Source organism: Salmo salar, chromosome ssa26 (genome assembly GCF_905237065.1).
Source record: "Salmo salar chromosome ssa26, Ssal_v3.1, whole genome shotgun sequence".
NCBI classification, from domain to species: Eukaryota; Metazoa; Chordata; class Actinopteri; order Salmoniformes; family Salmonidae; genus Salmo; species Salmo salar.
Genome location: NC_059467.1, coordinates 26,987,145 through 27,006,982, shown reverse-complemented (window position 1 = coordinate 27,006,982; position 19,838 = coordinate 26,987,145). Strand labels below are relative to the sequence as shown.

Sequence of the window (19,838 nt, the reverse complement as noted above, 5' to 3'; positions counted from 1 at the left end):
AAAAAAGTATTTGATCCCCTGCTGATTTTGTACGTTTGCCCACTGATAAAGAAAGGATCAGTCTATAATTTTAATGGTAGGTTTATTTGAACAGTGAGAGACAGAATAACAACAGAAATATCCAGAAAAACGCATGTCAAAAATGTTATAATTTGATTTGCATTTTAATGAGGGAAATAAGTATTTGACCCCCTCTCAATCAGCAAGATTTCTGGCTCCCAGGTGTCTTTTATACAGGTAACGAGCTGAGATTAGGAGCACACTCTTAAAGGGAGTGCTCCTAACCGCAGCTTGTTACCTGTAAAAAAGACACCTGTCCACAGAAGCAATCAATCAATCAGATTCCAAACTCTCCACCATGGCCAAGACCAAAGAGCTCTCCAAGGATGTCAGGGACAAGATTGTAGACCTACACAAGGCTGGAATGGGCTACAAGACTATCGCCAAGCAGCTTGGTGAGAAGGTGACAACAGTTGGTGCGATTATTCGCAAATGGAAGAAACACGAAAGAACTGTCAATATCCCTCGGCCTGGGGCTCCATGCAAGATCTCACCTCGTGGGGTTGCAATGATCATGAGAACGGTGAGGAATCAGCCTAGAACTACACGGGAGGATCTTGTCAATGATCTCAAGGCAGCTGGGACCATAGTCACCAAGAAAACAATTGGTAACACACTACGCCGTGAAGGACTGAAATCCTGCAGCGCCCGCAAGGTCCCCCTGCTCAAGAATACATATACATGCCCGTCTGAAGTTTGCCAATGAACATCTTAATGATTCAGAGGACAACTGGTGAAAGTGTTGTGGTCAGATGAGACCAAAATGGAGCTCTTTGGCATCAACTCAACTCGCCGTGTTTGAAGGAGGAATGCTGCCTATGACCCCAAGAACACCATCCCCACCGTCAAACATGGAGGTGGAAACATTATGCTTTGGGGGTGTTTTTCTGCTAAGGGGACAGGACAACTTCACCGCATCAAAGGGACGATGGACGGGGCCATGTACCGTCAAATCTTGGGTGAGAACATCCTTCCCTCAGCCAGGGCATTGAAAATGGGTCGTGGATGGGTATTCCAGCATGACAATGACCCAAAACACACGGCCAAGGCAACAAAGGAGTGGCTCAAGAAGAAGAACATTAAGGTCCTGGAGTGGCCTAGCCAGTCTCCAGACCTTAATCCCATAGAAAATCTGTGGAGGGAGCTGAAGGTTCGAGTTGCCAAACGTCAGCCTCGAAACCTTAATGACTTGGAGAAGGTCTGCAAAGAGGAGTGGGACAAAATCCATCCTGAGATGTGTGCAAACCTGGTGGCCAACTACAAGAAATGTCTGACCTCTGCCAACAAGGGTTTTGCCACTAAGTACTAAGTCATGTTTTGCAGAGGGGTCAAATACTTATTTCCCTCATTAAAATACAAATCATTTTATAACATTTTTGACATGTGTTATTCTGTCTCTCACTGTTCAAATAAACCTACCATTAAAATTATAGACTGATCATTTCTTTGTAAGTGGGCAAAGGTACAAAATCAGCAGGGGTTCAAATACTTTTTTCCCCCACTGTATGATGAACAGAGAGTAGCAGTAGCGTAAAAGAGGGGTTGGCGGGTGGTGGGTGGCGGGTGGCGGGACACAATACAGATAGCCCGGTTAGCCAATGTGCGGGAGCACTGGTTGGTCGGCCCAATTGAGGTAGTATGTACATGAATGTATAGTTAAAGTGACTATGCATATATGATTAACAGAGAGTAGCAGCAGCGTAAAAAGAGGGTTTGGGGGGGCGCACAATGCAAATAGTCCAGGTAGCCATTTGATTACCTGTTCAGGAGTCTTATGGCTTGGGGGTAAAAACTGTTGAGGCCTTTTTGTCCTAGACTTGGCACTCCGGTACTGCTTGCCATGCGGTAGTAGAGAGAACAGTCTATGACTGGGGTCTTTGCCAATTTTTAGGGCCTTCCACTGACACCACCTGGTGTAGAGGTCCTGGATGGCAGGCAGCACAGCCCCAGTGATGTACTGGGCCCGTACGCACTACCCTCTGTAGTGCCTTGCGGTCAGATGCCGAGCAATTGCCGTACCAGACAGTGATGCAACCAGTGAGGATGCTCTCGATGTTGCAGCTGTAGAACCTTTTGAGGATCTCAGGACCCATGCCAAATCCTTTTTAGTTTCCTGAGGGGGAATAGGCTTTGTCGTGCCCTCTTCACGACTGTCTTGGTGTGTTTGGACCATTCTAGTTTGTTGTTGATGTGGACACCGAGGAACTTGAAGCTCTCAACCTGCTCCACTACAGCCCCGTTGATGAGAATGGGGGTGTGCTCGGTCCTCCTTTTCCTGTAGTCCACAATCATCTCCTTAGTCTTGGTTACGTTGAGGGATAGGTTGTTATTCTGGCACCACACGGCCAGGACTCTGACCTCCTTCCTATAGGCTGTCTCGTTGTTGTCTGTGATCAGGCCTACCACTTTTGTGTCGTCTGCAAACTTAATGATGGTGTTGGAGTCGTGCCTGGCCATGCAGTCGTGGGTGAACAGGGAGTACAGGAGGGGACTGTGCACGCACCCCTGTGGAGCTCCAGTGTTGAGGATCAGCGTGGCAGATATGTTGCTACCTACCCTCACCACCTGGGGGCGGCCCATCAGGAAGTCCAGGATCCAGTTGCAGAGGGAGGTGTTTAGTCCCAGGATCCTTAGCTTAGTGATGAGCTTTGAGGGTACTATGGTGTTGAACGCTGAGTTGTAGTCGATGAATAGCATTCTCACATAAGTGTTCCTTTTGTCCAGGTGGGAAAGGGCAGTGTGGAGTGCAATAGAGATTGCATCATCTGTGGATCTGTTTTGCGGGTATGCAAATTGGAGTGGGTCTAGGGTTTCTGGGATAATGGTGTTGATGTGAGCCATTACCAACCTTTCAAAGCACGTCATGGCTACGGACGTGAGTGCTACGGGTCTGTAGTCATTTAGGCAGGTTGCCTTTATGATCTTGGGCACAGGGACTATGGTGGTCTGTTTGAAACATGCTGATATTACAGACTCAATCAGGGACATGTTGAAAATGTCAGTGAAGACACCTGCCAGTTGGTCAGCACATGCCCGGAGCACACGTTCTGGTAATCCGTCTGGCCACGCAGCCTTGTGTATGTTGACCTGTTTAAAGGTCTTACTCATGTTGGCTACGGAGAGCGTGATCACACAGTCATTCAGAACAGCTGATGCTCTCATGCATGCCTCAGTGTTGCTTGCCTCGAAGCGAGCATAGAAGTGATTTAGCTCGTCTGGTAGGCTCATGTCACTGGGCAGCTCGCAGCTGTGCTTCCCTTTGTAGTCTGTAATAGTTTGCAAGCCCTGCCACATAAGAAGAGCGTCGGAGCCGGTGTAGTTTGATTCAATCTTAGCCCTGTGTTGACGCTTTGCCTGTTTGATGGTTCGTCGCAGGGCATAGCAGGATTTCTTGTAAGCTTCCGGGTTAGAGTCCCGTACCTTGAAAGCGGGAGCTCTACCCTTTAGCTCAGTGCGAATGTTGCCTGTAATCCATGGCTTCTGGTTGGGGTATGTACGTACAGTCACTGTGGGGACGACGTCCTCGATGCACTTATTGATAAAGGCAGTGACTGATGTGGTGTACTCCTCAATGCCATCGGAAGAATCCCGGAACATATTCCAGTCTGTGATAGCAAAACAGTCCTGTAGTTTAGCATCTGCTTCATCTGACCACTTTTTTATAGAGCCGAGTCACTGGTGCTTCCTGCTTTAATTTTTGCTTGTAAGCAGGAATCAGGAGGATAGAGTTGTGGTCGGATTTACCAAATGGAGGGCGAGAGAGAGGTTTGTACGCGTCTCTGTGTGTGGAGTACAGGTGATCTAGAATTTTTTTCCCTCTGGTTGCACATTTAACATGTTGATAGAAATTTGGTAGAACCGATTTAAGTTTCCCTGCATTAAAGTCTCCGGCCACTAGGAACGCCGCCTCTGGGTGAGTGGTTTCCTGTTTGCTTATTTCCTTATACAGCTGACTGAGTGCGGTCTTAGTGCCAGCATCTGTCTGTGGTGGTAAATAAACAGCCACGAAACGTATAGCTGAAAACTCCCTAGGCAGGTAGTGTGGCCTGCAATTTATCACAATATACTCTACTTCAGGCGAGGAAAATCTTGAGACTTCCTTAGATTGTGTATCAGCTGTTGTTTACAAATATGCACAGACCACCCCCGCCTTACCAGAGTGTGCTGTTCCATCTTGCCGGCGCAGCGTATATCCCGCTAGCTATATCCATGACGTCATTCAGCCATGATTCCGTGAAACATAGGATATTTCTGATGTCCCGTTGGTAGGATATTTGTGATCGTACCTCGTCTAATTTATTGTCCAATGATTGCACGTTGGCGAGTAGTATTGACGGTAACGGCAGCTTTCCCAGTCGCCTTCTCCGGGTCCTGGCCAGGCATCTGGCTCTGTCCATGCGTCACTTCCTCTTGCAAATAATGGGGATGTCGGTCCTGTGGGGTGTTTGGAGAATGTCTTGTGCGTCGTCTTTGTTGTAGAAAAAATCTTTGTCTAATCCGAGGTGAGTGATAGCTGTCCTGATATCCAGAAGCTCTTTTTTTGCCGTAAGATACAGTTGCAGAAACATTATGTACAAAATAAGGTACAAATAACGCAAAAAAACCCCATAACACAATTGGTTGGGCGCCGTAAAACTGCTGCCATTTCTTCCGGCGCCATTTTATAACCTCAGCTAATTTTAAAGCATTCACAATAGACATTGATCATTTCTGAAATTGTTTCTTGGTAGATCATTCATTTACACATAAAGCCAATATGCCCAAAAATCTTAAGTTGATAAGAATTGTCTAACTGCTCATATAATAGTATGAGTTGACGTAAAGATGTGGTAGACATTTTAAGCACTTGCTATAAACAAATATCATACTGGGTCTTACACAAACAAATAAATTCAATACAAATACTAAACAATATCCTGTTTCAATAGTAATCAAGTAGATTTCAGATGATGAATCTACAAAATTATCACAAAAACAATTAGTGCAAATATATAGAATTGTACTGCTTTATTTAACAACCAATGCGTATCCATTATTTGTACATATTCAAAGTTAAAATATATGCTGGATTCAAAACATTGGTTATTTACTGTATATACACAGAATACAATATTCACACATGGAAAAATGGTACCAAAAGTCCAAAAACACATTACATTTCTTAATCTCATTCATGCAGCAACACACATCTTACTCAACAAAGTAATGGATGCTTCAGCATTTCAGACTCTTTGTGCAGCCATATCAAAATGTCTATTTACAAATCTTAATAAAGAATTCCATGTTTGATTTAAGAACAATACCCTTAAGTCAGAAAACTGTAGAATTTGTATAGATCAGTTGTTCTCGTCAAATCAAATATTTCAATAGAAGTCATAGTACTGAAAGGCTTATCTTATCTAGTCATCCAATCCCATCTCTCCTTGTTGTATTCTTGATGCTATCCTGATGGCTTCTTCGAGTGAAGGTTGTTCACTGAGCTAAGAAACAGAAAGGTTGAAATCACACACTGAGAAAACATAATATTATTTATGCAAAATTGATGGTCTGATCAGGTGTAAGTAACATAATACAAAATCTCTTGTCAAGTGTGAGAGCAAAATACTTTTATTGTATCAAATTTTTTTTTTTATGCGACAGAATAGAGGATTCTTATAACTATTGTCTGTGTGAACTGAAAGTGGGCCTCTGGGAGATAACACTGACAGGAGATTTACGATGTCTTTTGGGTGATAAAACCTAAAGAGATCACAATCTGGAGCATGAGTTAATGTTTCTGTTCTATATGGAACCAGGTAGAGCTGACCCCAGGGCAAGACCTTGGTCTCTACACAAAGATAACTGTTTTTACAGCAGATACTGTCTGCTGTGAATTCTAAGTATCTTTCATACAAATCTTTACCTTGTGACCCATTCCATACATTGGTTGTTCGTCATGTAGACTGAAAGGGGTGTATCTTGGCTATAAAATAGCTTTGTACTTTTGTCTCGGGGCTCTCAACGAATTCGTCGACCAGCCATCATTATCGTAGAGCACTCAATCAATTCACTTTATATACAGTATCATGAGTACACCCCTCACATTTTTGTAAATATGAGTATATCTTTTCATGTGACAACACTGAAGAAATGACACTTTGCTACAATGTAAAAGTAGTGAGTGTACAGCTTGTATAACAGTGTAAATTTGCTGTCCCCTCAAAATAACTCAACACAGCCATTAATGTCTAAACTGCTGGCAACAAAAGTGAGTACACCCCAAAGTGAAAATGTCCAAATTGGGCCCAAAGTGTCAATATTTTGTGTGGCCACCATCATTTTCCAGCACTGCCTTAACCCTCTTGGGCATGGAGTTTACCAGAGCTTCACAGGTTGCCACTGGAGTCCTCTTCCACTCCTCCATGACGACATCACAGAGCTGGTGGATGTTAGAGACCATGCACTCCTCCACCTTCCGTTTGAGGATGCCCCACAGATGCTCAATAGGGTTTAGGTCTGGAGACATGCTTGGCCAGTCCATCACCTTTACCCTCAGCTTCTTTAGCAAGGCAGTGGTCGTCTTGGAGGTGTGTTTGGGGTCGTTATCATGTTGGAAGACTGCCCTGCGGCCCAGTCTCCGAAGGGAGGGGATCATGCTCTGCTTCAGTATGTCACAGTACATGTTGGCATTCATGGTTCCCACAATGAATTGTAGCTCCCCCGTGACCCGGCAGCACTCATGCAGCCCCAGACCATGACACTCCCACCACCATGCTGGACTGTAGGGAAGACACACTTGTCTTTGTACTCCTCACCTGGTTGCCGCCACACACGCTTGACACCATCTGAACCAAATAAGTTTATCTTGGTCTCATCAGACCACAGGACATGGTTCCAGTAATCCATGTTCTTAGTCTGCTTGTCTTCAGCAAACTGTTTGCAGGCTTTCTTGTGCATCATCTTTAGAAGAGGCTTCCTTCTGGGACGATAGCCATGCAGACCAATTTGATGCAGTGTGCGGCGTATGGTCTGAGCACTGACAGGCTGACCCCCACCCCTTCAACCTCTGCAGCAATGCTGGCAGCACTCATACGTCTATTTCCCAAAGACAACCTCTGGATATGACGCTGAGCAGGTGCACTCAACTTCTTTGGTCGACCATGGCGAGGCCTGTTCTGAGTGAAACCTGTCCTGTTAAACCGCTGTATGGTCTTGGCCATCGTGCTGCAGCTCAGTTTCAGGGTCTTGGCAATCTTCTTATAGCCCAGGCCATCTATGTAGAGCAACAATTCTATTTTTCAGATCCTCAGAGAGTTCTTTGCCATGAGGTGCCATGTTGAACTTCCAGTGACCAGTCAGTATGAGGGAGTGTGAGAGCGATGACACCAACTTTAACACAGCTGCTCCCCATTCACACCTGAGGCCTTGTAACACTAACGAGTCACATGACACCGGGGAGGGAAAATGGCTAATTGGGCCCAATTTGGACATTTTCACTTAGAGGTGTACTCACTTTTGTTGCCAGTGGTTTAGACATTAATGGCTGTGTGTTGAGTTATTTTGAGGGGACAGCAAATTTACACTGTTATACAAGCTGTACACTCACTACTTTACATTGTAGCAAAGTGTCATTTCTTCAGTGTTGTCACATGAAAAGATATACTCAAATATTTACAAAAATGTGAGGGGTGTACTTACTTTTGTGAGATACTGTATGTGTGTGTTGTATTGACCTGCTCCCTTATTAATAAGTGAATAAAGATTTAGTTTAAGTATAACTGACTTGTGATAAGTTTGTCTCTCCCCATTTGATAGTAAAGAAATTAACCACCACATTAGATACTTTAGTTCAGTTTAAAAACTAAGGCTCCTCCCATTGCAGTAAACAGTAGCTCATATAGACGTCAGAGGGAAGCCAACCTACATATCCCTGTAGACTCCAGTCAGTCTGCTGAGTCAAGACTAACCTTATTTACTTAAAACACCTTGTATTAACATCACAATGGAAGGACTGATGTGATCATTGAAAAAAAAATACCAACACACTGAATGTTTTTGTTTTTATTTAGCAATGGATTTGTCTGGAATAGACAGGAAAGGTGCAGAGTTTCTAAAACACGTGTACCTCAAGACTGAATAGGACCCTTAAAGATGGTCAATACAAAAAAAAGGCCTAATCTCAAATTCACACTGCTGTAGGCCAGCTCAGTGACTAGAATACAATGCACTGTACTTCTTTGTAAGGCTGTGAGTTAGGCTAACAAACAGCTGTTTGTTAAAGCTACTGCAATGTCATTTGAACTTGCTATGCTTCTCAGCATCCAATGGAAATATATTGTGTGGCCTGCTTGTCTCTATATGTTGCAATATTTGGTGTTTTGTGTCAGAGGGAGTCCCCTACCTGGACAGCGATCTGTGTGCCGTTTGAGGTGGCTAACAGAGTGACAGGGTGAACCCCCTCCTCTGTCTGCATGCCCTGAAAGGAGGCCAAATCAATGGCCACCTGGGGGGGAAAGGTCCAACATGTATTAAGACCTAAAGTCCAAAACGCATCACAAGTGAGAATGATTAGTAAGTCTGAAAAGGGGGTTGTGCCCATTAAGTGGAAAGTAGACAGTTCTATCGGTGTTGGCTGCGGGTGTGTTGATAGAAATAGAATCACTAGTCATCATTCTAGTTCTGTCACTGTTAAGGTATCGAACAGAACTCAACACAGGGACACATTTGGGGATTTCAGATCATGGTGGTAAAGTTTAAGTAAAACTCACCTGCTCTTCTGTACCATCTGCTGCTACCATGGTGACTGAATGTGTTCCATCTGCATTAAGCATTTCATGGGAAGGAACCGTGAAGGTGGTGCCATCACTGGTTACCATGGTAATTGTGTTTCCCAATGCCTGCATGTCAGCCTGGGAGATACTGACCTGGGAATGAAAAGCATGTAACATTTTATCATACATTATATAACTTATCATTTGCCCTCTATAAAATATTGTACAGCTAAACAAAGCGGTCTTCTGTGGGATGCATTGGAGTAAACATGGGCCAGTATCCTTGTGGAACGCTTTCGACACCTTGTACAGTCCATGCCAGACGAATTTAGGGTGTTCTGGGGGTGGGGGGGACTCAATATTAGGAAGGTGTTCTTCATGTTGTGTACACTCATGTTGTGTACACGCATGTTGTGTTTTAATCGGCATATGCTTTGTATGTGAAAACTATTTAAGACGCATACTTTCAGTTTTTCCAAACTCACTTCACTCGCGCATAAGAGGGAGGCTTGCAGTACTGGCACATGCACAGACCAAATACAATGCTGGAACGCCGATTGAACTGTTTACATGTCCTTATAACTGGAAAGATTGCTCAGAAAACCAGGTGTTTTAATCGGCATATGCTTACTTCGATTATGACCATACACCGATTAAGATAAGCATAGTTAGGGGTTTACACGACTAATGCCATAGTTGGCCCTCTGTCATAATTAGTTTCATATTTAATTATTAGTGTGCATGTAAAACATCCTCAGTGTATGGTGCCATGGGTAACGAGGTGTGAAGATGTAGGGGAATAAATGGGGTTGTTGAGACATTATTAATTAAGAGAGGTAACATAGAAATAGAATGAATATGCTCATTCTAGTTTAGTATTTGCTAACCTGTTGGGTAGAGAAGTGTGTTCAAACGCACATCCTTTAGTGGGGTGCAGGGCCGAAAAAACTAGGTAGAAGATAAATAGAGCCTGCACCTGCACAAGCTCCACCACACACCTTTATTCACAAACAGCGTTTCCATCCTTTAAGCCATTTCCTGTGAATGCCATCTGATTCATTTATTATTATGACAACTACTGTTTGGTATCAACATACATTTTGTCTACCTGATATAAATGTCTACACAGTTATAATATTCAATCAATAAAGAAATACAGTGCCTTTGTGAAGTATTCAGACACCATGATTTTTTCCCACTGTTATGTTATAGCCTTAATCTAAAATGGATTTAAAAAGAATCCTCAGCAATCTATACACAATTCCCCATAATGACAAAGCGAAAACGGGTTTAGAAATGTTTGCACATTTATAAAAAATAACAGAAATACCTTATTTACATAAGTATTTAGACCCTTTGCTAGGAGAGTCGAAATTGAGCTCAGGTGCATCATGTTTCCATTGATCATTCTTGAGACGTTTCTACAACTTTATTGGAGTCCACCTGTGGAATATTCAATTGATTGGACATGATTTAGAAAGGCACACACCTGTCTGTATAAGGTTCCACAGTTGACAGTGCATGTAAGAGCAAAAACCAAGGCAGGAGGTCAAAGGAATTGTCCGTAGAGCTCCGAGACAGGATTGTGTCGAGGCACAGATCTGGGGAAGGGTACCTAAACATTTCTGCAGCATTGAAGGTCCCAAAGAACACAGCGTTCTCCATCATGCTTAAATGGATTAAGTTTGGAACCACCAAGACTCTTCCTGAGCAATCGAGGGAGAAGGGCCTCAGTCAGGGAGGTCACCAATAACCCGATGGTCACTCTGACAGAGCTCTAGAGTTCCTCTGTGGAGATGGGAGAAACTTCCAGAAGGACAACCATCTCTGCAGCACTCCACCAATCAGGCCTTTATGGTAAAGTGGCCAGACGGAAGCCACACCTCATTAAAAGGTACAAGACAGCCTGCTTGGAGTTTGCCAAAAGGCACCTAAAGGACTCTCAGTTTCTCTGGTCTGATAAAAATCAAGATTTAACTCTTAGACCTGAATGCCAAGCATCACATCTGGAGTAAACCTGGCACAATCCCTATGGTGAAGGCAGCATCATGCTGTGGGGATGTTTTTCAGCGGCAGGGACTGGAAAACTAGTCAGGATCGAGGCAAAGGTGTACAAAGCAAAGTACAGAGATCCTTGATGAAAACATGCTCCAGGGCTTCCGAGTGGCGCACTGTATCTCAGTGCTAGAGGCGTCATTACAGACCCTGGTTCGTTTCCAGGCTATATCACAACCGGCCGTGATTGGGAGTCGCATAGGGTGGCTCACAATTGGCCCAGTATCATCCGGGTTAGGGTTTGGCCGGGGTAGGCTGTCATTGTAAATAAGAATTTGTTCTTAACTGACAAACCTAGTTAAATAAAGATAAATAAAATAAAATAAAGAGTTCACCTTCCAACAGGACAACAACCTTAAGCACACAGCCAAGACAACTCAGGAGGGGCTTCGGGACAAGTCTCTGAATGTCCTTGAGTGGCCCAGCCAAAGCCTGGACTTGAACCCGCCCAATCGAACATCTCTGGGGAGACCTGAAAATAGCTGTGCAGCAACGCACCTCATCCAACCTGACAGAGCTTGAGAGGATCTGCAGAGAAGAATGAGAGAAACTCCCCAAATACAGGTGTGCCAAGCTTGTAGCATCATACTTAAGACTCAAGGCTGTAATCGCTGCCAAAGGTGCTTCAACAAAGTACTGAGTAAAGGGTCTGAATACTTATGTAAACGTATATTTCAGTTTTTTTTTAAACTAGTATTTGCTTTGTCATTATGTGTGTAGATTGATGAAAATAACCTATAATCGATTTTAGAATAAGGCTGTAATGTAACAAAATGTGGAAAAATTGAAGGGGTCTGAATATTTTCTGTATTTCACCTTTATTTAACCAGGTAGGCCAGTTGAGAACAAGTTCTCATTTACAACTGCGACCTGGCCAAGATAAAGCAAAGCAGTGCGACACAAACAACAACACAGAGTTACACATGGAATAAACAAGCATACAGTCAATAACACAATAGAAAAATCTATGTACAGTGTGTGCAAATGAAGTAAGATTAGGGAGGTAAGGCAACAAATAGGCCATAGAGGCAAAATAATTACAATTTAGCATTAACACTGGAGTGATAGATGTGCAAGTAGAGACACTGGGGTGCAAAAGAGCAACAACAACAAAAATAATGGGGATGAGGTAGTTACCTTCCTTCAAACTCAGTGCCTCTTTGCTTGACAACATGGGAAAATCAAAAGAAATCAGACAAGACCTCAGATAATAAAAATGGTAGACCTCCACAAGTCTGGTTCATCCTTGGGAGCAGTTTCCAAATGCCTAAGGTACCACGTTTATCTGTACAAACAATAGTACGCAAGTTTAAACACCATTGGGACCACGTAGCCGTCATACCACTCAGGAAGGAGACACGTTCTGTCTCCTAGAGATGAACGTACTTTGGTGCGAAAAGTGAAAATCAATCCCAGAACAGCAGCAAAGGACCTTGTGAAGATGCTGGAGGAAACAGGTACAAAAGTATCTATATCCACAGTAAAACGAGTCCTATATCGACATAACCTGAAAGGCCGCTCAGCAAGGAAGACGCCACTGCTCCAAAACCCCCATAACAAAGCCAGACTAAGGTTTGCAACTGCAGATGGGGACAAAGATCATACTTTTTGGAGAAATGTCCTCTGGTCTGATGAAACAAAAATAGAACTGTTTGGTCATAATGACCATCGTTATGTTTGGAGGAAAAAGGGGAAAGCTTGCAAGCCGAAGAACACCATCCTAACCGTGAATTATGGAGGTGGCAGCATCATGTTGTGGGGGTGCTTTGCTGCATGAGGGACTGGTGCACTTCACAAAACAGATGGCATCATGAGGATATATTGAAGCAACGTCTCAAGACATCAGTCGGGAAGCTAAAGCGTGGTCGCAAATGGGTCTTCCAAATGGACAATACTTCCAAAGTTGTGGCAAAATGGCTTAAGGACAATCAAAGTCAAGGTATTGGAGTGGAAATCACAAAGCCCTGACCTCAATCCTATAGAAAATTTGTGGGCAGAACTGAAAAGGCGTGTGCGAGCAAGGAGGCCTACAAACCTGACTCAGTTACACCAGTTGTGTCAGGAGGAATGGGCCAAAATTCACCCAACTTATTGTGGGAAGCTTGTGGAAGGCTACCCGAAACGTTTGACCCAAGTTAAACAATTTAAAGGCAATGCTACCAAATACTAATTGAGTGTATGTAAACTTCTGACCCACTGGGAATGTGATGAAATAAATAATTCTCTCTACTATTATTCTGACATCTCACATTCTTAAAATAAAGTAGTGATCCGAACAGACCTAAGACAGGGAATTTTTACTAGGATTAAATGTCAGGGATTGTGAAAAACTGGGTTTAAATGTATTTGGCTAAGGTGTATGTAAACTTCTGACTTCAACTGTATATGGGGCTTTGGTGACAAAACGGATGGCACTGTGATAGACTGCATCCAGTTTGCTGAGTAGAGCATTGGAGGCTGTTTTGTAAATGACGTTGCCAAAGTCAAGGATGGTTAGGATAGTCAGTTTTACGAGGGTATGTTGGACAGCATGAGTGAAGGAGGCTTTGTTGCGAAATAGGAAGCCGATTCTAGATTTAATTTTGGATTTGAGATGCTTAATATGAGTCTGGAAGGAGAGTTTACAGTCAAACCAGACACCTAGGTATTTGTTGTTGTCCACATATTCTAAGTCAGAACCATCCAGAGTAGTAATGCTGGACAGGTGGGCGGGTGCAGGCAGCAATCGGTTGAAGAGCATGCAATTGGTTTTACTAGCATTTAAAAGCAGTTGGAAGCCGCGGAAGGAGTGTTGTATGGCATTAAACTCATTTGGAGGTTTGTTAACACAGTGTCCAAAGAAGGGCCAGATGTATACAGAATGCTGTATATATACCCACACACATACATCATATATAAAATCGACTTTCAACTTATATGTATAGACTGCTCTAATTGATGCTTGTCCTATGTATATAAATATGGGTGTGGTGCACTTCAGGTGAAATTATTAAATGAATGTGCAGACACCATTTCTTTTAAACTAACCTGTTGGGTTCCATCTGGGTGTGTTATGAGCTGCACATGCTGCTGACCAATGGCCTCAGTCATCTGTTCCGAACAGGACTCCTCCTCCTCCTCCTCAACCGGTGCAAAATTCACTGAGGGATCATCGATGGCCTCTGAATCACATGGAATAACAATTACATTTCTCAATAATTGTCTCGTGACTCAGTCATTACTCTGGTTGCAGTCCTGATAAGGGCATAACAGCAGTCAGTGATTCACCATGAGTCAACCTTTAAACACTGAGGTATACGTCAGCGTCAGACTTTAGAGGTAATCTACAGGTAACTGCCAAAATAAAGCAAATGCTTGAGTAAATTAGGGGTACAAAGTATATTGAAAGCAGGTTCTTCCACACAGGTGTGGTTCCTGAGTTAATTAAGCAATTCAAAAACATCCCATCATTCTTAGGGTCATGTATAAAATGCCCAGTTACCCATTATTTTGGCTACCATGGCTAGAAGAAGAGATCTCAGTTTATCTGAAAGAGGGGTCTCAAAGGAGCATAGGGGTTTTAAAAGGGTGTGTGATTGATCTCAACTCAATTGAACACTTATGGGAGATTCTGGAGTGGGCCTGAGACAGCGTTTTCCACTACCTTCAACAAAACACAAAATTATGGAATTTCTCATGGAAGAAAGGTGTCACATCCCTCAAATAGAGTTCCAGACACTTGTATGCCAAGGCGCATTGAAGCGGTTCTGGCGGCCCAACGTCCTATTACGACATTATGTTGGCGTTTCCTTTGTTTTGGCAGCTACCTGTATGTTTTATGGTTATTAGGTCACCACTAGTTACACCTTCGTACACATAGGTTGGGTTCTTTTTTTTCTCCTCCCCAAAAAACAGAGGAGAGGAAAGACAAATAAGATGAAGTCATCCATTGATGACTAATACATATGTGTAAGGTGGTGTTGACTTCCAAGCCTGACCTGTAGGGGGTTCGTAGTAGGCCTCCTGCTCTTCCTCAATGGGCTCTGTGACGTTATGCGCTGTGCGTTTGTGCATGGCCAGGGTGGAGATCTGCTTGTAGGTCTTCCCACAGTGGTTGCAGTTGTAGGGCTTGCATGGTGTGTGGACAACGTGGTGTTTGTAAAGGCTGGAGTACTCTGTGAACCGCTTGTCACAGCCTGGGACTGTGCAAACGTAAGGCTTCTCTCCTGTAAATACATCCCATTCATTAATCACACTGTAAAAGGCCACACTACAAAAAGGATTGAATAATGTTGTTGTGTGACTTTTGACAAAGAGAAACAGAAGGACTACATACCTGTGTGGATCCTCACGTGGTTCTTATAGTTGGTGGCACTGGCGAAGGCTCGCCCACAGCCAGGCTCTGCACAATAGTAAGGCCGCTCCCCTGTGTGTGTGCGAATGTGCACCTTCCTGATGTTAGAGGTAGTAAACGATCTCCCGCACCCCTCAAACGGGCACATGAATGGCTTCTCTCCTACAGTAGAGGGGATGATGAGCTTGTTCAAGACTTCTTCAAGTTCATGGATGAGATCATTTATAAACAGGATGATCAAATGATTTCTAATCCAAATCCGTGGGCAAAAATAAAAACTAGTTGTACACTGTAGATTGCATATGTAGGGATAAGACTAGGTATAAGTCTGACTCTGGACAAGTTTTGTACCTGTGTGGGTTCTGATGTGCTTTTGGAGGTCACCTGACGTCTTGAACGACTTTGCACAGTGCACTTCCTGGCAGCGATAAGGCTTCTCACCAGTGTGTGTCCTGATGTGGCTTTTCAGGCCATACCCTTTTGGGAAAAAAACACATTTTGCTGAATTGGAAACACGTGCTGTACATTTAATGGATCACAGTCACACTGACCGACATTGAAGAATTTCTCACTCATTATCTGAACAAACTGATATCTCCTTAGTCATTTCAACAACAAGGTTACTATGACATATGCCTAGAGCACCTCAGCTTCATATCGCAAAGGTTTTATGACCTTTCCATTAGTCTGAAGGTCGTTTATTACCTGTAGCAAACTTCTTTCCACACCCCAGGTGATCACACAGATATGGCCGGTCACCTGTGTGGTACCTCTCATGTACCTGCAGAGGGCAGAAAAGAGCAAATCACACAAGATTAACAGGTGTCATTTGGAGCAGTTGAATCTGACTCATTCTACATTCAAGAACCCAAGTCATTTTCAGGGAGTGAGTGTGCTTTACCTTCAGATGGTGTGCTGTTGTGTAGAGTTTCCCACAGCCCTCATAGTCACAGCGGAAAGATTTCTCTGTAGGCTGCTCCCTAGAACTACGACCACTCTGCCTTTGAAGCACAATCTGAAAGAAATATGTATCCAATGTAAGCTGCTGGTAAATATGATATGACATAGATAAACATGAGAAGTATAGTACCTGCATCTGCACACCACAATCTTGCTCAGCTCTCATCAGTACGGAGTTGACATCATCAGCTTCCACCTGAGAAAACAAAAAGGGGGAAATAACCAGTGACCATTTTACCTCAAACAGATAAGGTATTTGAAAATTGCATATAATGCTGAGTTGATGAGCTGTTAAGATACAATGTCAAAAGCAAACTACCTTAGCGGTGTATTGTTCCAGCACGTTGATGGTCTCTTGGTCGAGGGTTCCATCAGCGTTCAGGTCTGACACGGTTCCATCTGCCTGGATGGCCAGGATGGTGTTGGTCTGGGGCATCTGTACTGTGTGCTGGATGTAAGCTGTGGTGCCATCCTCCAGCTGAACAGCCTGCAGGGTATTCTGGTCATAGGTATCTGTGAGGGAGTTTCAGTGAAGTTTAATACCCTACGGCAAAAAGCTGTTTTATTTTATTTACCCATCCAAATTTCTCCTGAAAAAAAATGAAACACTGGGTAAAAACACATTTACAAAAGGATTACAACAATCTTAAAAATATGCAGAAATCACTCTGCCATTTCCTAGTTGCTAATTATATATTTTTTAATGTTTGTTTAATTTCAGTTTATGTGACAAAACAAGCAATGTAGAGAATCATTGTACCATCTAAATCTCTGAAATATATTTTCAGTAACCAAAAGTATTATATTTTTGGCTGTTTGAAGCATGTGTACAAAACCGAAAGTAAAAGATGCAAAAACTAAACTTAAGATCGGGAAGCATAGAAATAGCGTACATAGAACAGATTTACCACTTATTAGACTTGCTTTCAATGAGAATGACAGATATATGACTCACATTTCTATGTGAATTTGGTCAGGTTGCCCAAAAGGTTACATGTCGCAGCTTTAAGATTGAGACAAACCTTTTGGTGTGTGGATGTAAGCTGTTGTGCCATCTTCCAGCTGCACAGCCTGACCATCCTCAAGTCTCAGACCATCTCCTCCAATTACATCACACAAAGGGGATCCTGTCCACCTGTTGGCCTCCTCTGATAAGTAGAATTGGGAAATAATGATAATTACATTAATCTTCCCATTACAATACAGTTTAATCTTAAAGTGAATAGTGACATGAATAAGCAAAATATGAATAAGCAAAATAAGCTATGAATCATTAAAACACAGCAATAATTAACATTGCTAAGAGGAAAACAGACCTGCTCTTGGCATTGATACATGTTGGACATATGCAGTAGATCCATCCTCCAGCTGGATGACCTGTCCATCCATGAACTTGCCATCTGAAATGGAGACTGCACTCTTCAATCAGACTGCTCTCATCAAATAATGGACTAAATTAGGCTAATAATCAATAGAAAGAAGAAATCTGTCATGACTTGGCCAAGCAAGGTTATCAACTCTTTCTACATGGTCAGACCGTTTGGGGGGGTTACTTTATGGGGCAGTGTTCACTGTTAGTCAAGCCAATACCTTCATGGCCACTTTCCACTACTGTATGTTTGGAGATGATTGACATTTGAGTTACCTTTAGGGTTGTGCTGTATGTAAGCTGTAGAGCCATCTGCAAGGGTCACAGCCTGCAAACTCACAGTGTCCATGTCCATCTGATCGCCATCTATTGAACAAAAATGACAAGGGGGAAAAAAATGGCTCTAGATGTACAACAGCACGTGTAAGTAACTTTTTCCTTTGCTGGAAACTTGGCAGAATACCCACCAATAAATGGAAAGTGAACTTACCTGAAACAGCCTCTGCCAAACACAGAGTGACCTGCTGAGTGTCTCCACCTGCATTTTGGAACTCTGCAATGCCCTGGGAGTCCCGGTTAATCTGAGCCAAAAGCATTGTTGCTTTGTCCAGACGAACACACACACACACACACATTATATTCACTGTATGTGTGGCTGCAGTCAGTCACTTTCCATACAATTATTGTAGTCTGATGCACAATGGTAATTTATGGATGCGACTAGACCCAGTTTAAACAATTATGTAGCAGTGTCTGTTGCATTACTAGATCTGATATGTACACTAATAAAAATCAAACTTCCAGCTGACATGTTGTACAACAGCTGATAGATTCAACAGTTCATGTTGTTGCCAAGTTGGACGGAACTTGATAGGAAAGTCAACAGTGCAGCTTCAGCGAGCTATGTCAGACAACGTTACCGTGTCAAATATGAATGTGATATTTGTTACCTATGCCTAGGTAGCTATAGGTAACGAACTCAATTTCACAGAAACGTTAGTTGAGAACAGTTTTTGTTCGATTAACGTTAACTGACACTGTGATAATTTCACTAACGTCAGCTAAGTTAGCTAGCTAGTTTGTCATTCGTGTATCTACTAGCTAACAATGTGGAGAAAATGCAAGTTATTTAGTTAAGAAACAGTCAATGGGGAAATCCAAGTTTATAAATTAGCCCCAAACGAACTGCTAACATTAACTACTTAGTAGTGTGAAGAGCGCGGACAAATAATTTGCTAGTGCTAATTAGCATGTGGACTAGCGAATAATACATTTTTTTTAGACAATACATGATTTATACTATGGTTTAATTGAGTATATTTCTCATAGCAAACGCCGAGCACAGCTATCCCCTTCCGTCTCCCAAACTGGATATGGCTGTAGAAAGGCACACTGGGTAAAACCACATTTATACGAACCTCTAAAATTTCCAACAATCCCTTCGGTTCGACCACCATGCATCAGGGCAGGAAATGTTATCCTGTGCGAGCACCCCGGAACATGTAAAACGATAGCATTTGCCCCGACATGATCTGTATGATTGGCAAATATTTCAGTCGCGCAAGCTACTAGTAATCTCATTGGTTCAAAGTCCTTTCAATCATTGGTTCAATCACCTCCCCTTTCCACTTATTTTTCTCATTCTGCTTTTGGGGTATGTTCCATACGCCATTCTGGATCACAATTGCGTCAACTTAACTTTGCACGTAAATTCCAGCGGTTTCCAACAAAATATTTCACTTCACCTATGTTATTATACTTCTTATTTTTGCTGTTCGTTCTGCACAAGAAACAAATATAGAATCCTAAAAAACGTTTTCGAAGTTGGACACAGCCATTTTGGAACCGCAAAGCCTCATGGTAGCCTAACGTTGAGCGAGGTAATGTGGGCAATGCAGTTGAATCAAACTCAAGGGTATTTGTAATGCATTTTATATACATTGACATTAGCCAGCAGTGTCTGTTAATTGAAACTACCCAGATCCAGGAAAACGGTATGCAGTTTGAAGCAAGTTTATGGCCACGTTCTATCGTCTATATCGTGCTGCGCAGTATGCAGTTATAACGGTCACTGATAATGTAGACACTTTAAAGCTCTGGGAGTGATCAACGCTAGCCAAGGAGGACATGACACCCTTCGAACCCGTAGTAGCAAATGAACTAGAATTATAATTAGCTGGCAGCATAGTTCTAAATAGATTACATATCACCTGATCTGACAGAGTATACAGACATTCACTCAAATATAGGCTCCAAATCAAATGACCGAGTGCACAACTGTGTAGCTGTTAGTAAACAGTCAAATGCATGC

The 19,838-nt window shown here is 42.8% G+C and overlaps 1 protein-coding gene across 4 annotated transcripts; it reads right to left on the bottom strand.

Annotated features, from left to right (window-relative positions):
• Window positions 1–5,052: 5,052 nt before the first annotated feature.
• Window positions 5,053–19,346, bottom strand: LOC106587547 (zinc finger protein 143). 4 transcript variants are annotated; one of them, XM_045708982.1, is made up of 16 exons: window positions 18,946–19,325; window positions 18,018–18,128; window positions 17,804–17,893; window positions 17,475–17,558; window positions 17,181–17,306; window positions 16,478–16,671; window positions 16,289–16,354; window positions 16,100–16,213; window positions 15,904–15,979; window positions 15,550–15,675; window positions 15,181–15,360; window positions 14,843–15,070; window positions 13,893–14,026; window positions 8,808–8,963; window positions 8,441–8,542; window positions 5,053–5,540 (listed from the first exon to the last, which is right to left on the bottom strand). In XM_045708982.1, the coding sequence occupies exons 1-16, from the start codon at window positions 19,106–19,108 to the stop codon at window positions 5,460–5,462; spliced, it is 2,031 nt and encodes a 676-aa protein (XP_045564938.1). In that variant the 5' UTR covers window positions 19,109–19,325; the 3' UTR covers window positions 5,053–5,459. The 4 variants fall into 4 exon arrangements, with proteins under 4 accessions (XP_045564938.1, XP_045564937.1, XP_045564936.1 ...); XM_045708981.1 differs by having other exon boundaries at window positions 17,475–17,570; window positions 18,946–19,323; XM_045708980.1 differs by having other exon boundaries at window positions 16,100–16,354; window positions 18,946–19,346.
• Between the last annotated feature and the right edge of the window lie 492 nt (window positions 19,347–19,838).